Source organism: Haliotis rufescens, unplaced genomic scaffold, assembly GCF_023055435.1.
Source record: "Haliotis rufescens isolate VD_foot unplaced genomic scaffold, xgHalRufe1.0.p SCAF_22, whole genome shotgun sequence".
NCBI classification, from domain to species: Eukaryota; Metazoa; Mollusca; class Gastropoda; order Lepetellida; family Haliotidae; genus Haliotis; species Haliotis rufescens.
Genome location: NW_025963913.1, coordinates 12,305,459 through 12,326,928, shown reverse-complemented (window position 1 = coordinate 12,326,928; position 21,470 = coordinate 12,305,459). Strand labels below are relative to the sequence as shown.

The 21,470-nt window shown below is 38.5% G+C and overlaps 1 protein-coding gene across 2 annotated transcripts in view; it reads right to left on the bottom strand.

Moving 5' to 3' along the window:
* LOC124118550 overlaps positions 1–21,470 on the bottom strand; it is a 63,104-nt gene that overhangs the window by 25,248 nt on the left and 16,386 nt on the right. The window contains exons 1-2 of one of the 2 annotated variants that reach the window (XM_048401513.1): positions 14,793–15,035; positions 2,736–2,843 (exon numbers count right to left, since the gene is read on the bottom strand). In XM_048401513.1, coding sequence (XP_048257470.1) covers positions 2,736–2,843; positions 14,793–14,795 — 111 coding nt within the window. In that variant the 5' untranslated portion in view covers positions 14,796–15,035. Of the gene's footprint in view, positions 1–2,735; positions 2,844–14,792; positions 15,036–21,470 lie in introns of those variants that run through there. The other variant, XM_046480713.1, reaches the window with a different exon arrangement.

Below are 21,470 nucleotides of genomic sequence, written 5' to 3'. Positions count from 1 at the left end.
CATGTTTCTCTGAAACTCTTGCTGCTGTAGCCATCGCTAGTAGAAACGATATTTTCCTGGCTTTTTTAAGTAGGGTAGCCTTCACCATGGGTTTGTAAGGTTCCATTAACAGTGCCGATAGTACCACAGATAGATTCCACTTGGGGAAGATATGAGTAGTCTTAATATCTTCTAGTAGAAAGGATCTCAGTCTGTTGATAATGTGATGGTTTCCGATTGATAATCCATCATGTAAAAGTACAGAATAAAGGGCTGATCTGTAACCTTCTATCGTCCTGTGTCTGAATTTATTGTCTTGACGTAGATGAAGCAGAAAATCCACTACCATAGGGACTGATATAGTCTTCTTCTCCACTGGACAAACTTGTCACATCTGTCATATTAAAGGGAGGATGAAGGTCGCTACGATCTTGCCACAGCCACGGAGTTGATGGTTCTTGTAGGCGACAAATAGATCTAGGTGCGGTGTGTCCCATAACATGGTTATCCAAGCAAAAATATGGGGATGTAAGATCCATTCTGTTGCCACTTTTATCCCTTGGCGGGAAAGCTGTCGGCAAGGATGTTCAGTTTCCTGGTGTCTTGCTTCCATCCGACAACTGATGGTATCAGCTCGTCTACTTCAGTGGATTCTCCGCTCAGGTCAGGACATAGCGAAAATGTGAAAATGTGTTGTCAATGAAACAATGCCAAATCCCTGTAAGACGTATAGGCTCACCCATTCTGTATTGAGGAGTGGTCATGAGAAGAATTCAACAATGTATCGCGTAGGACAGGTTGAATATAAAAAATTACTTGGTCTGAAAGGTTGTACTGTACAAATCGTTTCCATCTCTTGGGCTTCGCAAAAACGTTCTCGTTGTTATATCAGGGAACGATGGTGCGTGGTGTCTCTGGTTGAGTGGTTGTAATGTTCGCATAAGCGATAATGTAAGTCAGTCTGTACTTGATTACGGTAAAAATGTTTACAGTCAGTCCAGACACGTGACATGTAATTCTTCCTGTGCAGTAAACTGCTATCCTGTATGTTGAGTCGACTGGTTTCAAGCTCTACACACGGCAGACCAGTGGTGTGTCTGAGTTCTGAGTAGGAACTGTGATGTTGCCGGTGTAGGAGCAAGTTGATGCCCATGAAAAACGATACGACTTGTCCAGTGATGTGAACTTAAGACCCAGTTCATCATGCTTGAGACTGTGAATGTTATCCTTCAACTGGCCTACAACCTTGCCAGCGTAATTGGGCCAAGGAAATGTCTGATGAATATGTTAACATGGAGTAGGCACATGACATCCCACCGTATTCAATCTCCTCAAAACCCTCTGATTCCGGCTCTAAATAGCCTTGGGTATCTCCTGGTATGGCTGGCTTGTTTGGTTGGTTGCCGTTGGATGGCCTGTCCCTGGATACTGTGCGGCTCCTGTACAGTATTGTTCTCTGATCTAGTGGTGGCTTGGTGACTGGTCCAGGGGTTGACGACCGTGAGCCCAAAGTGGTCCATGGCCTGGCCGTGCGGCTCAGCTTGTTGATCTTGTGTAGCATGGCCCACGGCTGTGGACGAAGATCTGGTAGTCTTAGCCGGAGCTACCGTCGCGATCTTAGCGTCCATATCCGACAGCTTAGATTCAAGCATGTCCTTCATCTCCTGCTGTTCTCTGAGTAGTCGTTGAATGAGACTCATGGTGAGTGCAGGAGATGATGGGGTCACTGGAGAGGGAGGCGCTGGGGTAGACACTGATTTCTCAGTAACTATCTTGTCAACTTTCTTCTTTGCCGAATCTCTCCTCTTGGCCTTAGTCGCGGCTCTGACATCTTGGAGATCTCTTCGGATGTGTGACTGCATTGCTCACATCTCTTCTCCATGGTGCAGGTCTTCTTCCCTCTGCACTCCTCGTGATCATAAATCGACACTTACACCTGGGGATGGAGGGAGACCTCACAAACCCAACACCAGCTATACTCATGTGCGTGTTGTTTCAAGCACTTCTTCCTTAAATATATATATATTTATATGACTGTTATTATAGCAATCTTATTAGAATAATCTTAGGTTAATGTGACCTACTACCAAGTGCTAGATTGTCACTACTACTATAGTTGACTCTAGTCACAACTACTATAATTGACTCTAACACACACAGGAAAAAAGTGATGTCGCCGCCATTGTGACGTCAAGGCTTGGGTAGTTAATAGAATACTTGGCGACAACTAATTGTGTGATTGACAGTGAAGAGGACGTCTGTTGAAAATCTAAAAAAATTTAGTTAGTGTGATGAAACCAATATACAGGATTTATGGCAGATATGTAATAGAGGTAGAAGTTTCGTAAGAATTATAACATTTGATGTAATAGGATTAACTACATTAACCACATAAAGTACACTGAAAATTACTTAAATCAACATTTTCTATTTACAGCTAACACACTGAACATGTTGAAGGAAATAATCATAATGTTTTAGCATAATTCCTATTTTTCCATGTTGATTAACATTTGTGATTTGAGGTCTCATACTGTAACTTCAACTGCATTATGGACATAACTATTCCTTTTAACCAATATATATAATAATGTTAAAGCAATAGTATAAAAATAAGTTCAAAATTTCCCCATCCTAAATACATTTTTAACAGTTACAAATAGATTACATCCCCAAATTAATTCAGCATTTGGGGGTACCAAGGCTCGAATCTGCACAGCAAAGTAAGGGTTAATAAAATTTGTTCAGCATATTACCTGTGTCATGGTATTGATGGAGAGTGGTGGGAGAGCAGGCACACAGGACTCTCTGTTTCGGGACCGACTAGCACGTGGGCTCTCCTCCACTGCCATTTTTAGCTTATTCTGTGGATAAACAAAATATTTACATGCATGTACTGCCACAGTTAATATTAGAGAGGTTGGAAAATTCTACTGTTACCCAAAGCGGTAAAACATCACCTCAAACATCTTCAATCAGAAATATTCCTATCAGTGTATTTATTTAAGATTTGACTTTAACTTTGTGTGAATTCATTGGAGTATAAACCTTCATAGATTGAAGGCCAAACTGTATGAACGTCAGAGCTTGCGACGATGTTCATACAATTGTTTGGTCCCCACTCTACCAAGGTTCATACTCCAATGAACTCAGACAAAGTGAAAGTCAATTCTCATAATTTATTATAACACTATATTTTACCTCAGGGGATGTAGACCTATATCTAGACAAATTATATTTAGTATGTGTGACTTCATGTTTAAACTGACAGCCATACAACAACCAGCTGTATCGCGGAATAAAACAATTCCTCAAAACAAGAGGTGACATGAGCGTATGCATGCTCAACATGCTCTATAGAAACAACTTTTGTAGTTTCTTTACATCAAATGTGTTTAAATAATATTCTCATTAAATAAGAAAGGTCTGTTAAGAATTACCTCAGTATTATCAGTCACAACGACAGTGCGTCATAATACATTTACATCAAAGATACGACGTCAACATGACTGACGTGACGGGAGAGATTTCTGAAGTTGTTAATAAACCTGTGGCTATTTCTAGTGTTACTGACCACTCATCAATTGGCCGATCATTGTAGGGTGATTGTAAAGATTTGTCCAATAGATTCTCAGGTAAAGACATAGATTGCTGTAGACTGTCACTGTAGTCTAGACACGCATCAAGTCCATACTATGACACTTTTGATGTGCTTTTCTTCATTTTGTTCTCTAGAATTGGTTGTAGTGAGGATATCCTTGAACAGGCATGCAGTCAAACTCTCTGACTTATCCCAATGTATGGTAAAATGCTAAGTTCAAGATTAAATGTCCTAAATGATGAGTACAACGCTTCAGTATTTATTTGTGCTAGGGAATTCCCATGGGTTTTCCAAGGAATGTGGAAGTAGTCCATCAGTGTTAACGTCATTTCAAGAATAAAGTCTCATGAAAAACGTATGAACGTCAAAATGTGTCGTTTATACACCTATGAACTTCAGTTTCGTGGTCATGTGGCCGAAATCTCGTCCAATGGAAAAACTGTATGTCATGTAAACTTCATATTAAAAAATTATTAAAATTTTGACAGTTGAATATATCAACACAAGCATTCATGTCAAAATACCACCAACAAATTAGTACAGACTAGTACCACTAAGCACTGTAAAAACAAAGGTTGAAGACAACATGTAAAATATGTTTTTTGACCATATCTTAACTGAGTATGGCCATATACTATTGGGCAGTTCATGTAGAGTATTTAGGAGAGATTGTAAGGATGGCAAGGGAGAAGGGCATCAAGCAAACAAACATCCATTATTCAATACTGAATGCCAATAAGCACAAGCTCCTTACAAACCTGTTGATATTGACCACTGCATATGAGCAAGTGACACAAAGATTGGAGTGCAACTGATCAATGTATAGCTAGGCATACAATGCAGTAACTGCCTGGCTTTGAACAGCCAGGTGAACTATTGACCATGGACACAGAAACAATGGAGCTAAACACTGAAAACTTGCCAGCTCCATCAGGGAGAATGTTTGAGAACTGACACTAGGCTCAATCCTCCCTTACTTCAAACAAGGGGCAGGTTAAACTGGGTTGCTCACATGGAACTGATGTACATGTATCAGTGTCCTGAGTAGGACAGGGAACAAAGTACCACATTTGTACCGGTCTGAAAACAGATAAAAGCTTCAGAGTTTTCAAATAAACTTCAGCAGTCACAAGAGGGGTTTCAACGCTTTCTTCCTATACATATATACATCACATCCTTAAGGTATATTGTCAGGTAGTTTCTATCACCTATAAACAACATCATGCTACTTATCCGGGACAAGAATGACCTACTGATATTCCCATAACACTGTTGGCCATTGAATTAGTAGGCCATCTTCCTTACTCACTTTTTAAATCAATAAACGACTAATGAAGTTCCAACCTTTCTACAAATATTATGATTATTAGTACTCTGATATGCTAGTATACCTTCTGCAACATTCTTAAGGAATGTGCACAATTTCCTTTTGTGAAACGGCCATAGAATTAACAATCAAAAAAAATATACAGGGTGAGCCTGCAAGCAATAATCAGCAGATCCTGGCACAGCTAACAGATGCACTGATGCACATGGACTTGCATGACTATAGAAATGATAGACGACTTATTAACTGAGCAATAGCAAACGTATTGATGGATATCTTTGTAACAAATCACCGCAAGACAGCTGGATATTTCTTGCACTAGACTCAAGGACTAGTGATCACTCATAACTAACTAGTCCTTAAGACATTTTAATTTTTTTTAATGTAAAACATTTTTAATTGGAAGGTCAGGTGGGATCATGTGATACAACCACAAAATGATTTCAAATGAAATTTCATGCTAATTGCAACTGGAGCATAGGGTAAAATTCAGAGAGCCTCTTATATTACAGCAATTGTTAATTGACAATGGTTTTTCATTCACTTACAAACAATTTCTAATAGATCAGAATGATGTTTGGTTGTTTCTAGTTTTACGCTGCAGTAGTATAGGGAATGGGGTACCACTACTACAGAGGGAATTTTTTATGCAAAAATGATGATGTGATTCAACGATCGTCATGATTCGTATTAAAAGAAACATCAATATTAATTAATAATCGATAAAATTTACTATAGCCCACGAGGATATTGGAAAGGTATAGGAGCAATACAAAAATTAGCCACCGCGGCTAAGGTATCTAAAGATGTGGCCAAGGATTGGCTAAAGAAACAAGCGATGTGGCAAATATACTTACCGGCATTGCGTGATATCCCGAGGAAGAAGTTAGATATTTTTACAACAAATGAAGTTCATCAAGCTGACCTCTTGTTTCTTCCCCATGATAAGGTAAGACGCAAAACGTATAAATACGCTTTAACTGTAGTGGATGTGGCTAGTCCCTACAAGGAGGCTGAGCCATTAACCTCAAAAGATTAAACAGAAATAGCTAATGCACCGAGTCGCATATATAAACGCGGACCACTAAAATGGCCTAAGCTATTTCAAGCAGATCCCAGTCGCGAGTTTATGGGATCAGTAACTAAACTGTTAACAAAGCATGAAGTTGAAATCAGGCGTGGTGAAAAAGAGACCCACCGTAGTCAAGCTATTAACGAAAGATTTTTATGACATAAGCAGAACGTTTGTTGAACGATCGTCATGATTCGTATTAAAAGAAACATCAATATTAATTAATAATCGATAAAATTTACTATAGCCCACGAGGATATTGGAAAGGTATAGGAGCAATACAAAAATTAGCCACCGCGGCTAAGGTATCTAAAGATGTGGCCAAGGATTGGCTAAAGAAACAAGCGATGTGGCAAATATACTTACCGGCATTGCGTGATATCCCGAGGAAGAAGTTAGATATTTTTACAACAAATGAAGTTCATCAAGCTGACCTCTTGTTTCTTCCCCATGATAAGGTAAGACGCAAAACGTATAAATACGCTTTAACTGTAGTGGATGTGGCTAGTCCCTACAAGGAGGCTGAGCCATTAACCTCAAAAGATTAAACAGAAATAGCTAATGCACCGAGTCGCATATATAAACGCGGACCACTAAAATGGCCTAAGCTATTTCAAGCAGATCCCAGTCGCGAGTTTATGGGATCAGTAACTAAACTGTTAACAAAGCATGAAGTTGAAATCAGGCGTGGTGAAAAAGAGACCCACCGTAGTCAAGCTATTAACGAAAGATTTTTATGACATAAGCAGAACGTTTGTTTTGCTATTACTAGGTCGCCATTTTCTGCAGGGCTACCAGGGTTTTCCACCTTTTCTCCCAAAAAACTAATATCCCAAAAAAGTAGCGGAGAATTTACAATTAAACTTTGGTAGCCCAATGTATATAGAGCAACTTTGGTAGCCCAATACATACAGAGCAAACTATGGAGACAACATTACAAAGTATAGGTCTGCGAACTGCAAAATCTATTGCGCAACACCTATTGCTAGATAATGCATACCAAAGCACACTAGTACCAGATATTGCAAACGTAGACTATTTTGCAGGAAATCTCGGTAGGACAAATCTACAACCACTAGAAGGTCTACCAACATTTGTGGACGATTTGTATGTGTTTAGGTATCTACACCGCAAAGAATGTGTATACAAAAAAGGAAAATTGCTATGTACAACAGGAGAAGATAGTTCAGCACAATATATAGTATCGAGAATATCTACAGCAGTACGAACAAGTATGGGAGAAACTCCAATTGGAGAAGAAGAGGACATTTACATACAACAATTTTGCATACTATTCCTACACATACCGAAACCAAAAATAGTGCCATACGGAGTACAATTGCAAGAATAGAGCAAGATACAGAGCAGAAAGCGAAAAAGAAGTGGGAAGAACTATATCCAGAAAAAGAGGCACATGGCGTGTTTGTGGCAAAGATAGATGTTTCCAAAATACCTATAGACAAATTGCATGCCGCTTTGCCAGACTTGGAAAGACAACTACTAGCACACGGCTATGGTTTGTATTCTATAGACTACACTAGGGACTTTTCTGGTAGACTAGATAGAGAAGCTCTTGTCGAATATCTCTGCAAAGAATATGGTTTCCGAGAACAAGGCGACCTCGCAGCAGCTATGCAGGAAAATACTCTTAACTATTCTCGAAAATACACATAGCGTTGGGAAAAATGTCTGTACATGGGTGCATACCTACAATGGCTATACAACAAGAACAAAGTTCTACAACAAAGTCGTGTCCAATTTCGAAGCAGGAGAAATACAAGACTTGGTGGACACCTTGCAGACTATGTGGACTGTCCAAACAAACATTTGGGGAAGACATTTCTACACCCACAAGTACAATCTAGAGGCTGCACACGTACAGAGGTATCTTTGTATGCCTGCAACAACGAATTGCAAGATACAGAAACAGCAGACTATTTGGTAGAAGATGCTCTACGGATAGTTTCCCCAACGCCTTTGTTTGTAGTACAACCACCCGCAAAACAATGGGAAAATCTTGCTAGTTGCCTAGATCGTTGTTTTGTGCTAGCAGATCGCCCACAAGGAACTATATTTGTAGCTTGGTATGTGCATACAAAGACTGGAAGAATAGCTGGAGTACGAATTTGTCTAACAACAATGTCTGTAGAAGACGACAGAAAATGGAATAGAACTATATGATGGGCTACAGGAGATTTTGGTTTCCGAAACTGTCCAATAATCCAGGTAGAAATTCTATCGGCAAACGAAGAAGGTGTAGAACTAGGTCCTCTATGTTGCTATTCAAAAGCAAAAGATACAAAAAATATCTTGTGCGCAAGCAAAAAGCCACCACAACTACACAAAAACGCAGTGTCTCCAAGCGTTCTATTGCCACCTACAGAAAAAGTAGAGTGGGAATGGAGAGCAGCAAATTGCCACGCTATAGGTACAGATATGTCCAAATACAAACTACAAGAAGTACCAGAAATAGCAAAAGGAAGACAAATATACACCATGTCCACAAAGGATAGAGGAAAATATCTACAAGACATACAAGAATGTCTACATACAGAAGAATGGAAAAGACAAGCATGGAACTATCTAGAAGAAAAACAAAAGCAAAACCAAGCTTGTAGAGAACAAAAACAAAAAGAACTAGATCTTCTATCTTCCCTATTGCGCCAAAAGCAAGAATATACACAAATTTCGGGCAATACACGAACCTTGGTAGAAGATATACTACAAATTCCAAAAACAAAGAAAATAGCAGAAATAGCAGACGAAAAAACTGTTTGGGCTATACTAGGATATCGAAGCCAAAACAAAAATTGGTCCTCCTACAGAGTTGTAATTGTGGACTAAGAAGGAGAAGTTGTTGCGGTTTGGTCGAACAAACAACTCGCAAAAGTGCTAGACAAATGCCACGACTTTGTAGAAAGCCTTGTAGACAGATTCGAAAGAGAAATTTGCTGTATCCCTAGAGATATGTTTCTTGTAGAAGAAAATATAGCAGAAAACTGCTGCACTCAGTAATATTCCAGCTATATGATGGCTGGATGTAAATAACTGGACCAATCCGGTGATCGATTTTGTGAGCAACGGTTCACACTGTCAGGGTAAGATAACATACAATCATCCAAGTCACCCAGTCTCAGTGTCGAACCCAGAATTGAAAATCAAGGAGGGACTTGTCCCCTCATCATGTAGAAAATAGGAGGGATTTTGAAAAAGTAGGGGGGATAATTGCTTTCTTCATTGGTCTTATTTTGTATTATGTACTGGAACATCATCATATAAAAGTGTAACAGATCAGAATAAAGAACTGAAATGAATAACAATGCTTTGTGCTTTTTTCTATTTTGATTAAAAAAGTCTGTAATTCTTTTGTTTTTGCGCGACATAGTCATTCACTATTCAAAAGATCGTCTGCTATGACAGTCGGCAATTCATATTGTGTGATTTCAGAAACGAAACTAAAACGAACTAAAATGCTCAAAAATATTTTCAGAACTATTCAAGATAGAATATTTATTGTCTTTAAACATTTTGTCAAAGGTTTTTGATTACTAAACAACAAAATACAACATAATTTTGATCAAAGTTTTGATACGTTTTCTACTAAAGTAAATCAAATTTCGTTTCCTATGCCAATCCTGTCGATAATTTATTCAGCAACCCAAGGGACGTCACTCGTGTTCGAACTTCCGGTTGTTATCGATCGGTCTTCGACAGTTGTTTACAATATTTGCTTTGAACTGTCTTTCTTCGTTAATTGATTAAAGATTTAGTGAGTATTGAATCTAAAGGTAGGGATAAACAGCTGATAAAGTAAGTGACTGTACAAGAAATTACTGTGCGCGACAGATCGCGCTTTGATTTTTTTATGAGGGGCGATTTGATTTTTTTTGGGCATGAATCTCGCAAACGCGCGGCCTGGGTTGGACACTGAGTCTCACCACCCGATCCATTTGGTTGCCTCTTACAACCAGCATAGGCTGCTGGGGACCTATAGTGAGGCGGAATTCCTAACAGGAATATGTTCATGACAACTGGGGTGCTGTTGACAGAGAAATACGGTTTTCAGTTAGTCCATGCTTTCAAATTCATAAATGCTATTTTCTTATACATCTTCACATTGTCAGGCTAGAAGGAAGGATTGTTTCTTTCTTAAAATATCTAATCTGAAAGCCTAATTATCATAACATCATTACATCATCACGTTTCTTTATTTGTTTATACTTACACATGCAAATGTCATAACTAGTGGGTAATTTGACAAAATGCAATATCACTATTTATTTAGGTCAGTAACCTGAAACAGTTCAAGAGAACACTTTTTGACAGCTAGGTATTTCATGACCATTTTGTAATAATTAACCTGACATCAAATGTTACCCGTACATTTTACTCCCTCAAGCAGAAAATAAGCGCTAAATATAAACCCAATAATGCCAGGTAACTATGCCATCAATTACTGTCAGATAGTATCATATCAAAACAATGTCATGTCGAATATTTTGTGTAAGAAAATGATCCTTCCTACTTTATTTCATGAACAACTTGAAATGCATTGACAGGTGCACTAGCCAGCCGGTCTACTATTTAAATTGCTGTCACTATACCTTACAAAGATCTACTAGCTTCAGGCTAACTGGACAGCATAGCTGTCGGACCCTGCATAGGTACTTATGTCAATTTTGTGACAACATTCAAGTAGAGAACATTACCGGTAGTCCCAACACTGACCATTACTGCCCACTTGCACAAAGTGATCATAGAGCTACAACAATGGAAAGTTTATATGTTCACATGGTTTTAACTTAGGAGTAAAGATAATTGTAGTGAGTGAGTGAGTGAATGAGTATGGTTTTACGCCGCTTTTAGCAATATTCCAGCAATATCACGGCGGGGGACACAAGAAATGGGCTTCACACATTGTACCCATGTCGGGAATCGATCCCGGGTCTTCGGCGTGACGAGCGAACGCTTTTAACCACTAGGCTACCCGACCGCCCCTAAAAGATAATTGTAGAGCTACCATCATTCTGTAGCTCGGGTGCTCCAGGACATCAGTACTGAAAGTACTTTGCAAGCATGTCAGCAGTCATCAAAATTCAAAAGGAAACTTTTTACATTCCAAAAGTAATTATTCAAGCTGTTTAAAGCAGTGACCTGCTCATCTTTACACTGTTCTACACTGAAAGCTCTCTTTTCTGCAAAAACACAACATGCTCAGCAATGACTGAATCCTTGTTCAGAATGTTGAGTAATACTGATAAAACACATTATTACCCACGTGGTGAAGATACAGGTGGTAAGATACTAAATCCGTACGTCACACGTGTGTCGTACAAGGTTGACCTTGTTTTATTCGTTTTGATTGGATAACCGTGACCTCTGTCACACTGGGACTTCATTCATAAAAAATCGCGAGACGTTATTCATTTTGCAACTACAAGGCAGAACTGAAGAAATTAATGAGAACGAGAGATATTTACAAACACTTTATTAAACCAAACAATACAGTCACATGCATCAAATTTGGTTTGCATTATACATAGGTTACTCATAGAGCTTCTACAGACATTATATAATCGAGCTATATTCATTTACAATGTACGACTACCGATCAATAGAGCGAGGTTCCACATGAGCCAGACGCGCCCGACCACTTTCGCAACTCTCAATTTGATTTAACGTAAAAGGATAAGCGTCTTGAAATGAAGTTTGTTTGAACTATCTGGACAGATATCTAGACTTACTTGGGAAGCGTATTTTGTGGCGCTGTTTCGGGTGTTGTTGTTCATGAATGAACATACACGACTGCACGACCAGATCACTAACAGTGAACAGTTCTGATACAAATCATTCGAAAACTCCGTGGAAGTGTGCCTGACTTCTGATTTTCTGGCCCCAAACATCCCAAATGTGAACAATAACATTCCCTATATCTTGCGTAAAAAGCTGTGAGTAGATTATGGTTGTCTTTTCTTATTCCGGTGGTGACCTTGCCCTTCGATCGTTCGAAGCTGTAACTGACATGCAAGCAGACTTGAGTTTGTTGATTTTCACGTCTTCAGAAAAGGGTGGTACAGTTAACATGAATGTCTTTGGCGAACACTCTGATTTCCCTCTTCCAAAAATGGTATGAACATGATATAAATTCAGCTGATAGATCAAGGAAACCGAACCAGTTTGATTGCACGGACGGGACACCGGCAGTGCGAGTCACAGACTGTTGGTCCGATATTCAAAGCGCGGCACTAATATGACTTTTCAAATTTTCTTATAGGTGTCCGTCGTACTAACAACAATGCGCTTAAATTACCATAAGTTGAAGAATTCCTTCCAAAAGGATCTTGAGCGTCGGTGCTGTTTTGTTTGCAAACACAACTGCAGGTGCATGTTATTAATGCTTATGCATAGAAATGTCAACAATGCCCATATTTGGGCATGTATCAATATTGCGCAACCAGATTTTGCAACCGGTTTTAGTTTGGTCTGTCAACGAACAAATGTTGTTCTGTATTTACACTTAAATATATATTTAACGTGGGTTATAAATAAACTACCACACTCATTCTCATGAACTTTCTATGGTATCTGACCTCGCTTTCGCTCGGTCAGATACCATAGAAAGTCCACTCATTTTGTAAAAATGGTATCTAACGAGAATGAGTGTAGTATTCTCTATGAATAAAAACAAATTAGTTTGTTGTTTAATGCCGCACTTAGCAATATTCTAGCTATATGACGGTAGTCGGTAAATAATTGACTCTGGACCTGACAATCCAGTGATTGACATCATGAGCATCTATCGACGCAATTGGGATACAATGACATGCATGAACCAAATCAGCGAGTCTGACCACCTGATCCCGTTAGTCACCTTTTATGGCAAGCATGGGTTGCTAAACCAGATTTTGAACAGACAGAAGTTGACAATGTTGACATATGTTTGAAGTGTTAGTTTTTTCCCTTTAAACATACATGTTAACTTATTTGTAAATGTTTGAACACATTCACTATTCCTTTATGTACTGTTTTTTCTCAGCCCTCTTGATTATTTGTTTCCATAAGGAGCCATTTGGCACCTGCATGAAAAACAAAGGGGGGCGAAAATGAATTTCCTGGGCGCAAACACAACTGACCTTTTAATACTAAACATTTCAGGCTAAAATAATTTGTAACAAGAGTTTGCCACTAACGTGGCTATATCCCCCGCCCCTGTTGCAGAATTTATGACATAATTGAATCTAAACAAACCCTTACCTTTTTTAACCGAGGTGGAACTTGTCATGGAAATTGTAAAAAAAAAATGAGTTTGGAACCTAAGTCCATCTTGTTGCCATGGAAACGTAAAAAATAAATATTTCTAAAACTTCTAAAAAGCAAAAGGCACCAGTTCAGCATGTACCTGACAGACCTGAAAAGTTTGATGAAAAAATATTGAACGGTTTAAGAGTTATGCTCCGGAAACGAACCCTACCCTCACAGAACCTAAGTCCATCTTGTTGCCATGGAAACGTAAAAAATAAAAATTTCTAAAATTTCTAAATAGCAAAAGGCACCAGTTCAGCATGTACCTGACTGACCTGCAAAGTTTGATGAAAAAATATTGAACGGTTTATGAGTTATGCTCCGGAAACGAACCCTACACTCACAAAACCTAAGTCCATCTTGTTGCCATGGAAACATAAAAAAACGTTTCATATATGGTCCAGTGTACTAGTTTAAGAGTCAATGGCATCCACTGCACCAGTTTCCTGCACATTTCTCGCTTGAAATTGCAAGTGCAATTTACAAAATAAGTATTCCATGAAACAATGGATTAGTAGAACAATAAGAAAGCGTCATCACATTTTGTTTTAATGTGACCATCCAAATTCTTTTAGCCATATCTCACAAAAGAATCCACTGGGTGTTTGTTGGCCTTTCTGTATACTTCATACGATGATTTGATAGTTGATTCAGGGGTCTTGAACTACCGGCTTAGACAAACATACTCAGCAATCTTAATCTCTACATAGAAAACAACACCTAGCACGATAAGAAATACATGTCTAAGTGAAATGGTGGGAGTGATGCACTTTACCAGGCACACATTTTTTATATACCATGTTTAGTGATGTATCACAAATTTTCATTGGCTAAATTCCCTTCCATTGCAAATTATCAAAAAACAAAAATCTTACTTTTTTTCATCATTACTTTTTCTGTGCATCTGTAATACAAGGGAAAAAATTGGTCTGGTCCAAGTATCAATAAAGGTGACAGCTTGTAAAGTTGTATTGATGCATCATTTTTTATCTTTCTATCTATCTATCTATCTATCTATCTATCTATCTATCTATCTATCTATCTGCCATCATTAATGATACAAATTCATTTTACCACACAACAGTCCCATAAGCATAAGTCAGCATAAGTCAGCAACCAGGTGTAACGCAACTTCACCTGCATGTCATCCTGGCATAAACAAACCTATTCAAGGTCAATATCTCCACTTTTAAAAACTTGACTTTAAATGAACATTTTTCAATTCAATGAATCAAAATATCCCAGTAATAGCATTAGTAATTAGGTTTTATTCAAACAATTCAAAAACAAATCAATAATCACTGAACATGAACTGAACTGTCAATCACTCAATAAATCCAGTACTGAACACAAGTCCTTAACATCTGTTCACTGATGAGGCAACAGAGGACTGATAAGAGCAATTCCAGCATCATATGCAAACAAAGACTATGATGAAGCCAAACAAAAGATATGGCCCCCCTCCGTCACCAAGAGCTGAAACCATGAAGTCGCCTGCCTGCCTCACGTACCATGTGCTGCCTGCCAACAGTCTCGAGCCAGTGAGGCTGGTTTGGGAAAAGGGTGCACTCTGCTGTCACTTCACCTGCACATCTGCCTCCTCGATCTGCTACCGGTGACAATTGGGGGCATCTACCTGTTGTGGGGTCATTGCTGCAGGCAGGAGGGCATACAGGCACCACCACAACTGCATTCAGTCAAACAGTTGTGACTTGAATTTCTAAGTGGGTCAGGCTTTGATAGGACCGCTCGTCTATATTTAGATACTAAGGCTAACAGTTCTTTGTGGCAGTTCGCAGGATAAGGGGGCTCTCTGGATCAAAGATCGCCATCTCTAGGCATTCGCATATCAGTGCGTAATGCCTACCCACGATCACTACATTCTGGTACTTCTCCACACTTCAATGACCATGGGTTTGTTTTTAAGAGCAAGTGAAGCATGACAGCCATAAATAGCAGGTGTACAGGGTCTTTCAGATGTCAATGACAGGCTAAGAGGGATGAGGCTAATAACCTGAGTATTAATGTCCTCAATATTCGATACATTATTTTATCATAAAGGTAAACTTTCTTATTCAATGGCTTCTTTCAAAGATTTGAAAAATGTGATAATCATGATAATGGAATTTCTTACCGGTATTACAGTTTCACTCAATGAAACTTTCAAGATCTGAGGACTTGTGTGTATATAACAAATGATTAACTCTTACTTTATAAATTAATACAACATTGCCCACTCTTGCACAAGGTGAGGTAAGGTGAAATTGGGTTTAAGGTTGCATCCAAGATTATTGCACTTATATGGCGACATGCATGCATGTGTCTGTGGCTGCTTGTACTAGTCCGGACTGATGCCGATTTATAGTGCTAGCTCACTGACATGAATACCTCACTCAGACATAGTATACTGACTCCGAGCCAACCAGTCCTTGTTTTAGCCCCTAATACTGAGCGCCAGACAGGGTAACAACAAGTACCATCTTTTAACGTCTTTTGGTAAGAGGCGTCCAGAGATGGAACCCCGGACTTTTCACTCTCCGGGCCGACGCTCTACCATAAGACCACAGAGGCTGACCACTTTATCTCAGCAAGTACATGTTAGCAATACTGCAGCCACAGTGGTCTGTAATTAGTTTGGACCAGACAAAACACTAAGCAGTTTGACACTGACCAGAGTTTGTGAGCAGTCCATAGAACCAAAAGGAAACTACAGGTTTTCCTAAAAATACTAATGATAATAATAACAATGTCATGATGATGACACTGATGATGATAAAATAATCTATTTATATGGCACTGTACTCCACCTATATAATAATATATACATGCTCTAAGCGCTTAAGACATTATTACCCTGGTTAATGGATCAGTGTGCACTTGATATTAAGACGCAAGCACCTCACGACTATTTTCAGAAGGGCCAAGAAATTATTTTGCAGGAACTATCTGTCTGGTATACAAGATAAATCAAAGTTCACACATACATTTTTAGCATTATCTCCTTAGACTTTGCCAATATTTGACGTCCAAGCTTTGTATTCATGCCCACAAGAAGCCTTTCGTCTCGGTCCCAAGGAATGGTGACAACAAGTACCATCTATTAACGTCTTTTGGTAAGACATGGCCAAACGCTCTCAGGGTATGCTCCATCCACTACATCACAGAGGTGTTAGGAGTGATTTGAGTTTAGTGAAACGATAGAAGTGGGAGGGTGCTAGGTCGGGCGCATTGGGAAGTAAACTAAAGTCAGAGTCCGCAGATGCAGTCACTGTCACTTGTGACATGCACAGGCACATTTTCCTAAAGCAGTAGCACACCTGAACATGCTGAAGGGAGCCACCCATTTTTACGTATTTGGTTGGAGTGAGGCCAAAGTCTTTCACTGTTTGCTCTGAAGCTTCAATTTCAAAGTGATGGATACAGGAGTCTTATCCTGGGTTAAAACTAGAATCATCAATTTATCAGAATTCAGCTGATAACTGGTCAAGAGGTTCCTGGACATATTCAGATTGGACAGATTCTGATCTGGTGTAACATCCCTGGTACCTTCTGGCATATTCCCGAGGCAAGCATGTCCACTAGCCTATATCAAAGCCTAGTTTCTACCCTTGCCACATCAAAGCCTCTTTTCTTAGCTCGACCCTGGTGCCACCTCGTCTAGATCATGAGTTGTGCCCCTTGTAATGAAAATGAGATATCTAATCAGATCGCTGTTCTTATCTTGCATAGCTTCAAATAGATGGCGACTACCATTTGCAATGATCTAGTCCATCAGGTAACAAAAACATTCCCGATTTCACCCGACACAAAAACATAGGCAATCGTTGGGGGTCTAAATTGATGAAAAAGACATATTCGTGTCAACAAAGACAGGCAGCGGTAAATCAGTTTTATACGAAGGTGTACCAGTCATGGATGTTGATTGTGTCACATGTTTTCTGATTGAACTATCGATATGTGCGATATTCCAATCATACTTAGCACAGGAAAGTGGGCTTGATGTGGCAATGGTGGAACCAAGACTTCGGTTAAAAGGCTAGCGGATGCTTTTGCCTCGGGAAGATGACCTTCTTGTGGAGCGGGCTAACATAGATTGTACCAGCCCAAAACTAATCCCAAAAGTGTTGTCAGTATGCCACATCGTAACACATCGGTTAGCCATAATCATGTGAATGATGGCCTCTATTTGAGTTTCAGCATATTCAGGACCACAGGCAAGGCTTAACCTATGACTTAACTGGTTTCCAGGTCCTTTAAGGGGGAAATTAGCATTGAAAACCACATTTGGGGGAATTCTTAAAATTATAAAAATTAGACCTGCTTCACCAGACTATTTGATCATATGGCATGGAAGAATTCATCATTATACAATATTAGTATACTATTACTTCATCAAGTCAATAAGTAAGAGTGGGTAAACATGGTTAAGTATACAAGGCGCTGAGATGTTAACTTGATGCTCAGCAGTAATTATTCCAGTGTTATGGGTTTTCGGACGCTAAAAAACATTCGTAGTTGTGTCGCTAATAACGTGAACAACTGTAAAACATCTCACTCACCTATGAATGCCAACTTTATCTAAAAAAACAGCCCATCATCCAAGTATTTACAATGTTTGTGTTTCGCACATTGATCGTATATCTGAATTTATGTTTGTAATCTATTTTTTGAAACTTTCATTTAATACTGCAGAGCTCCAGATAACTTTTTGAGCAATTGAGTTTTTACTCAGGGTTTCTATTTTAATTGGGTTATTAAATTTTTCATTGGGTAACAAATATTTTTTCACTCATCTATTCATCAGTCTATAGTTTTTTCCCCAAAAAATAAGTGAACATTTTAAGATTTTATTCTTTTTACATGTATATAACTCTTCTAAATAAATAGACTTAACTCGGAAAGTAAATTAGCTCGTACTTGTGTTTCGGAAATAAGCTCCTTTGGTCGCATGCTGAAAAAGCTTCACTGGGTATTTATGCATGCTGCTGTTATACATTAGAGTTTTTCATGTAATGCATGTGTTTCTATACACAAGTTATTTGAAAGTAATTGGGTTTTGAATATTTCTGGGGGATATTTTACGCAAATAAGCTGCTTATCTGTAGCTCTGATGTTTACACTAATTTTGGCGAAATCATGTGAGAACCGATCTGCAGATCACACCAACTTGCCATTATTGACAGAAACTGTGATTAGATTACCACAATTGACACCTTAAAACAAACCTTAGTTGTCCGGGAAGGGATACATAAATCCCAAACTTTGACTTGTTAAGTCATATGTGTTCTTGTTTTACTTTATGTCAACATTGTTTTTGCAATCAAACGGGCACTATATTTTGGGGTACATCTAAACACCATAGATCTGGGAGAAAATGTGTGTAGAGCTTATTGCTATTTTAGGTTAAGTTTACAAGACAAATAATCAATCTCTGCATAGAAAACCATGCCTTGCATAACAGGAAATACAATTGAAATGGTAAATCATCATGTCTTGTGACATTTTATTGCAAATTTCACATTTTCATTGACCAATTTTTATCACCTATTCATTTACTTGAAGCGATAAAATGTAGTTTTTGACAGAACAATGCACGAATCAGCAATTTCCCCAAAACTTGTACCCAAGAATGGTGGGTGTGCATTATATTTAAGTGCACACTCAAGATTTCCTTCCTTTCCAATTTCATTTACCATTTGTCATTTTAGTATTGTCCGGGAAAAAAATAATAATCATTTTTCAGATTTATTTGTACAGAACCAGGGAAAAACCAATGACGTGAAACACTGACTATAATTGGCTTTCTTTTTATAGCCTCACGAGTAAACTGAGTGATTTGATTGGTCGTCATTTTACATTTTTCTTATGGGAATGAATGTGTATGTAAATTAATCACCAAACGGGATCTGATTGGCAATCTGTAAGATACATATTTATTAGCATTTCTGTGGAATAATTTACTGAATGCACTAAGTGCAGTCTGCCTAGAAACTTAGGGTACACAAGCCAATTTTAACCTGCACCAGTGCAGTCCTGTCAATGGGAAATCGAATCCTGCATAGGGTTTGATCAGTACATAATGATGCAGAACCTCATTAATGACCTTTCCAGCAGAGCTCCAGATAAGCTTTTGGTGTTGTGGGTATTTTACCCATGCATGTCAAAATCATTGGGTATCAGTAGTTCTATCTGGGTATTCAAATTTCTGTTACCCACTAGTTTTTACACATTTGGGTATTTAAGTTAAATATTTAAAAACACTATTCATCTAGTCCCTGCAAACTGGTGTTGTGTGGGTTCGAGAGCTTTATAGGACTCAAAAATACCACGATACTTCCACAAGAAAGTGTGATGGCAAATGATCATGATGTAACTGTCATTGTGGAGTTTGGCAAGGTTGACGGAATGCCCGTTTATAATTTCAAAATAAGTTGCTGATTTGCTAATCGAATACGCAGGGTTACTTCACAATATTTTGATGATAAGCACAAGTTTTATTTTTGTAGCGTATCTGTAATGTTCGTTGCGTATTTGATACGCTTGGATTTTATTTTAGTGCGTATTTCTGCATTTCTGATGCGTATTTTACACAGATACGCAGCTTATCTGGTGCTCTGGCCTTTCCAGTGATCATAACCTTCAATGAAGGTCACTCAAAATCTACAGTATCTTACCCTAAGGATATTATCGACTAAATGTCAGGCTCGCTGTCTTGCTTGATGCATGTCATCATATCCCAATTGTGTGTATCGATGCTCTCGATATCCATCACTGGATTTTCTGGTCTAGACTGGATTAATTACAGTCTTCTGAGTGCTGCGTTAAACAAACAAAACAAATTTCATGCTACCATAATAAAACATGAAACCCCTTTGCATGTATGACCTTCAGCGTGAATTTGTCATTCAATACCAGTAACAAGCATTTCAGGAACATTCCCAAGCATTATACATTAAACAAACCAAATATATAATGAGGAATTCACTTTTATTAGATCAAGGGGCCTACAAATTCTGACAGTCTTAAAGCATTCCCATTTAATGGAACTGATTAATAACTATAAATAAGTGAAATTTACTTTGAAATTAAAAGCGTTTTGAATGTCATGTTTAAGATTGGATTTGAAAACCTTGAACACATTAAGGTGTCATTGGCATGATTGGTCTGATTAAGAATGCCAAGTGTCAACTACAGTCATGACAATAGTCTTGGGGCTTCAAAATGTTTACAAACTCATTGTAGGAATAACCAATAGATCATGACATATTTGTGAAATCCATCTGACATATCTATAGCAACATGGAAATACCAGGGCAAATTAGTCTATTCCAATGGATTCCAAATCCAATGGAAAATGAATAAGTTCCTTAATTTTTATTTTATTTATATATTTTGGGGGGCAGTAGTTCCTCACATAACCAGATGAGAGAAGTAACACCTGGTCAAACACAAACATCCGTCATCTGGCTTCAAGTACTGGTAACCAATACAATACAGGCTTGCAATGCTTTTTTCATGACACAGACATAGATGACTGAGAATCCTTATATCAGTGTTGGCTGAAGAGCGCGTTTTTGCGTCTTGGACGCACAAAAATAAGTTTGAACGCACCTGCGTAACATGTGTGGGTCTCGTGGACGCAGTGACTGGGGCTATATTAATTTCATGTCGAATTGACACTGTTATCGTACGTCTTTGCGTAAAGGTATTTGTTGCCAAACAAGACAGCGAAGCATGTTGATTAACACTTCCGTTTGCTAAACCAAACCAGTTTCATTATTCTCTCCCTTTTTATGACAAATACCCAACCAGTTTCTTGACCTATATCTATTGTCGGTTTTGCATGTATTAATTTTCGGTATGGTCCGTAGCTTTGCTTCAGCCTATCAGGTGCCACATATTAAGCAAGTTGGATATAGTCGTAATTAATTTAGCTTGCTGATTGGTCGAAAATATTCTGACCTTGTGTCAAACTAAAAATAGCCAGGCACATCAAGGGTATACTTCAGAACGTGGTAACAGTGACCCGCGAAATCGAGCGACCGTGTAGGATGATACGCTATGTTATCGCGGTAGTTAATTTATAATGGATCGTAGTGGGGCATGCTTACAAACTTATTAAATATGTGATTCACAAAATGTTTGTTGTTCATTGGATTGATTGATGCTGATTTTCTTTACCGAGTTCG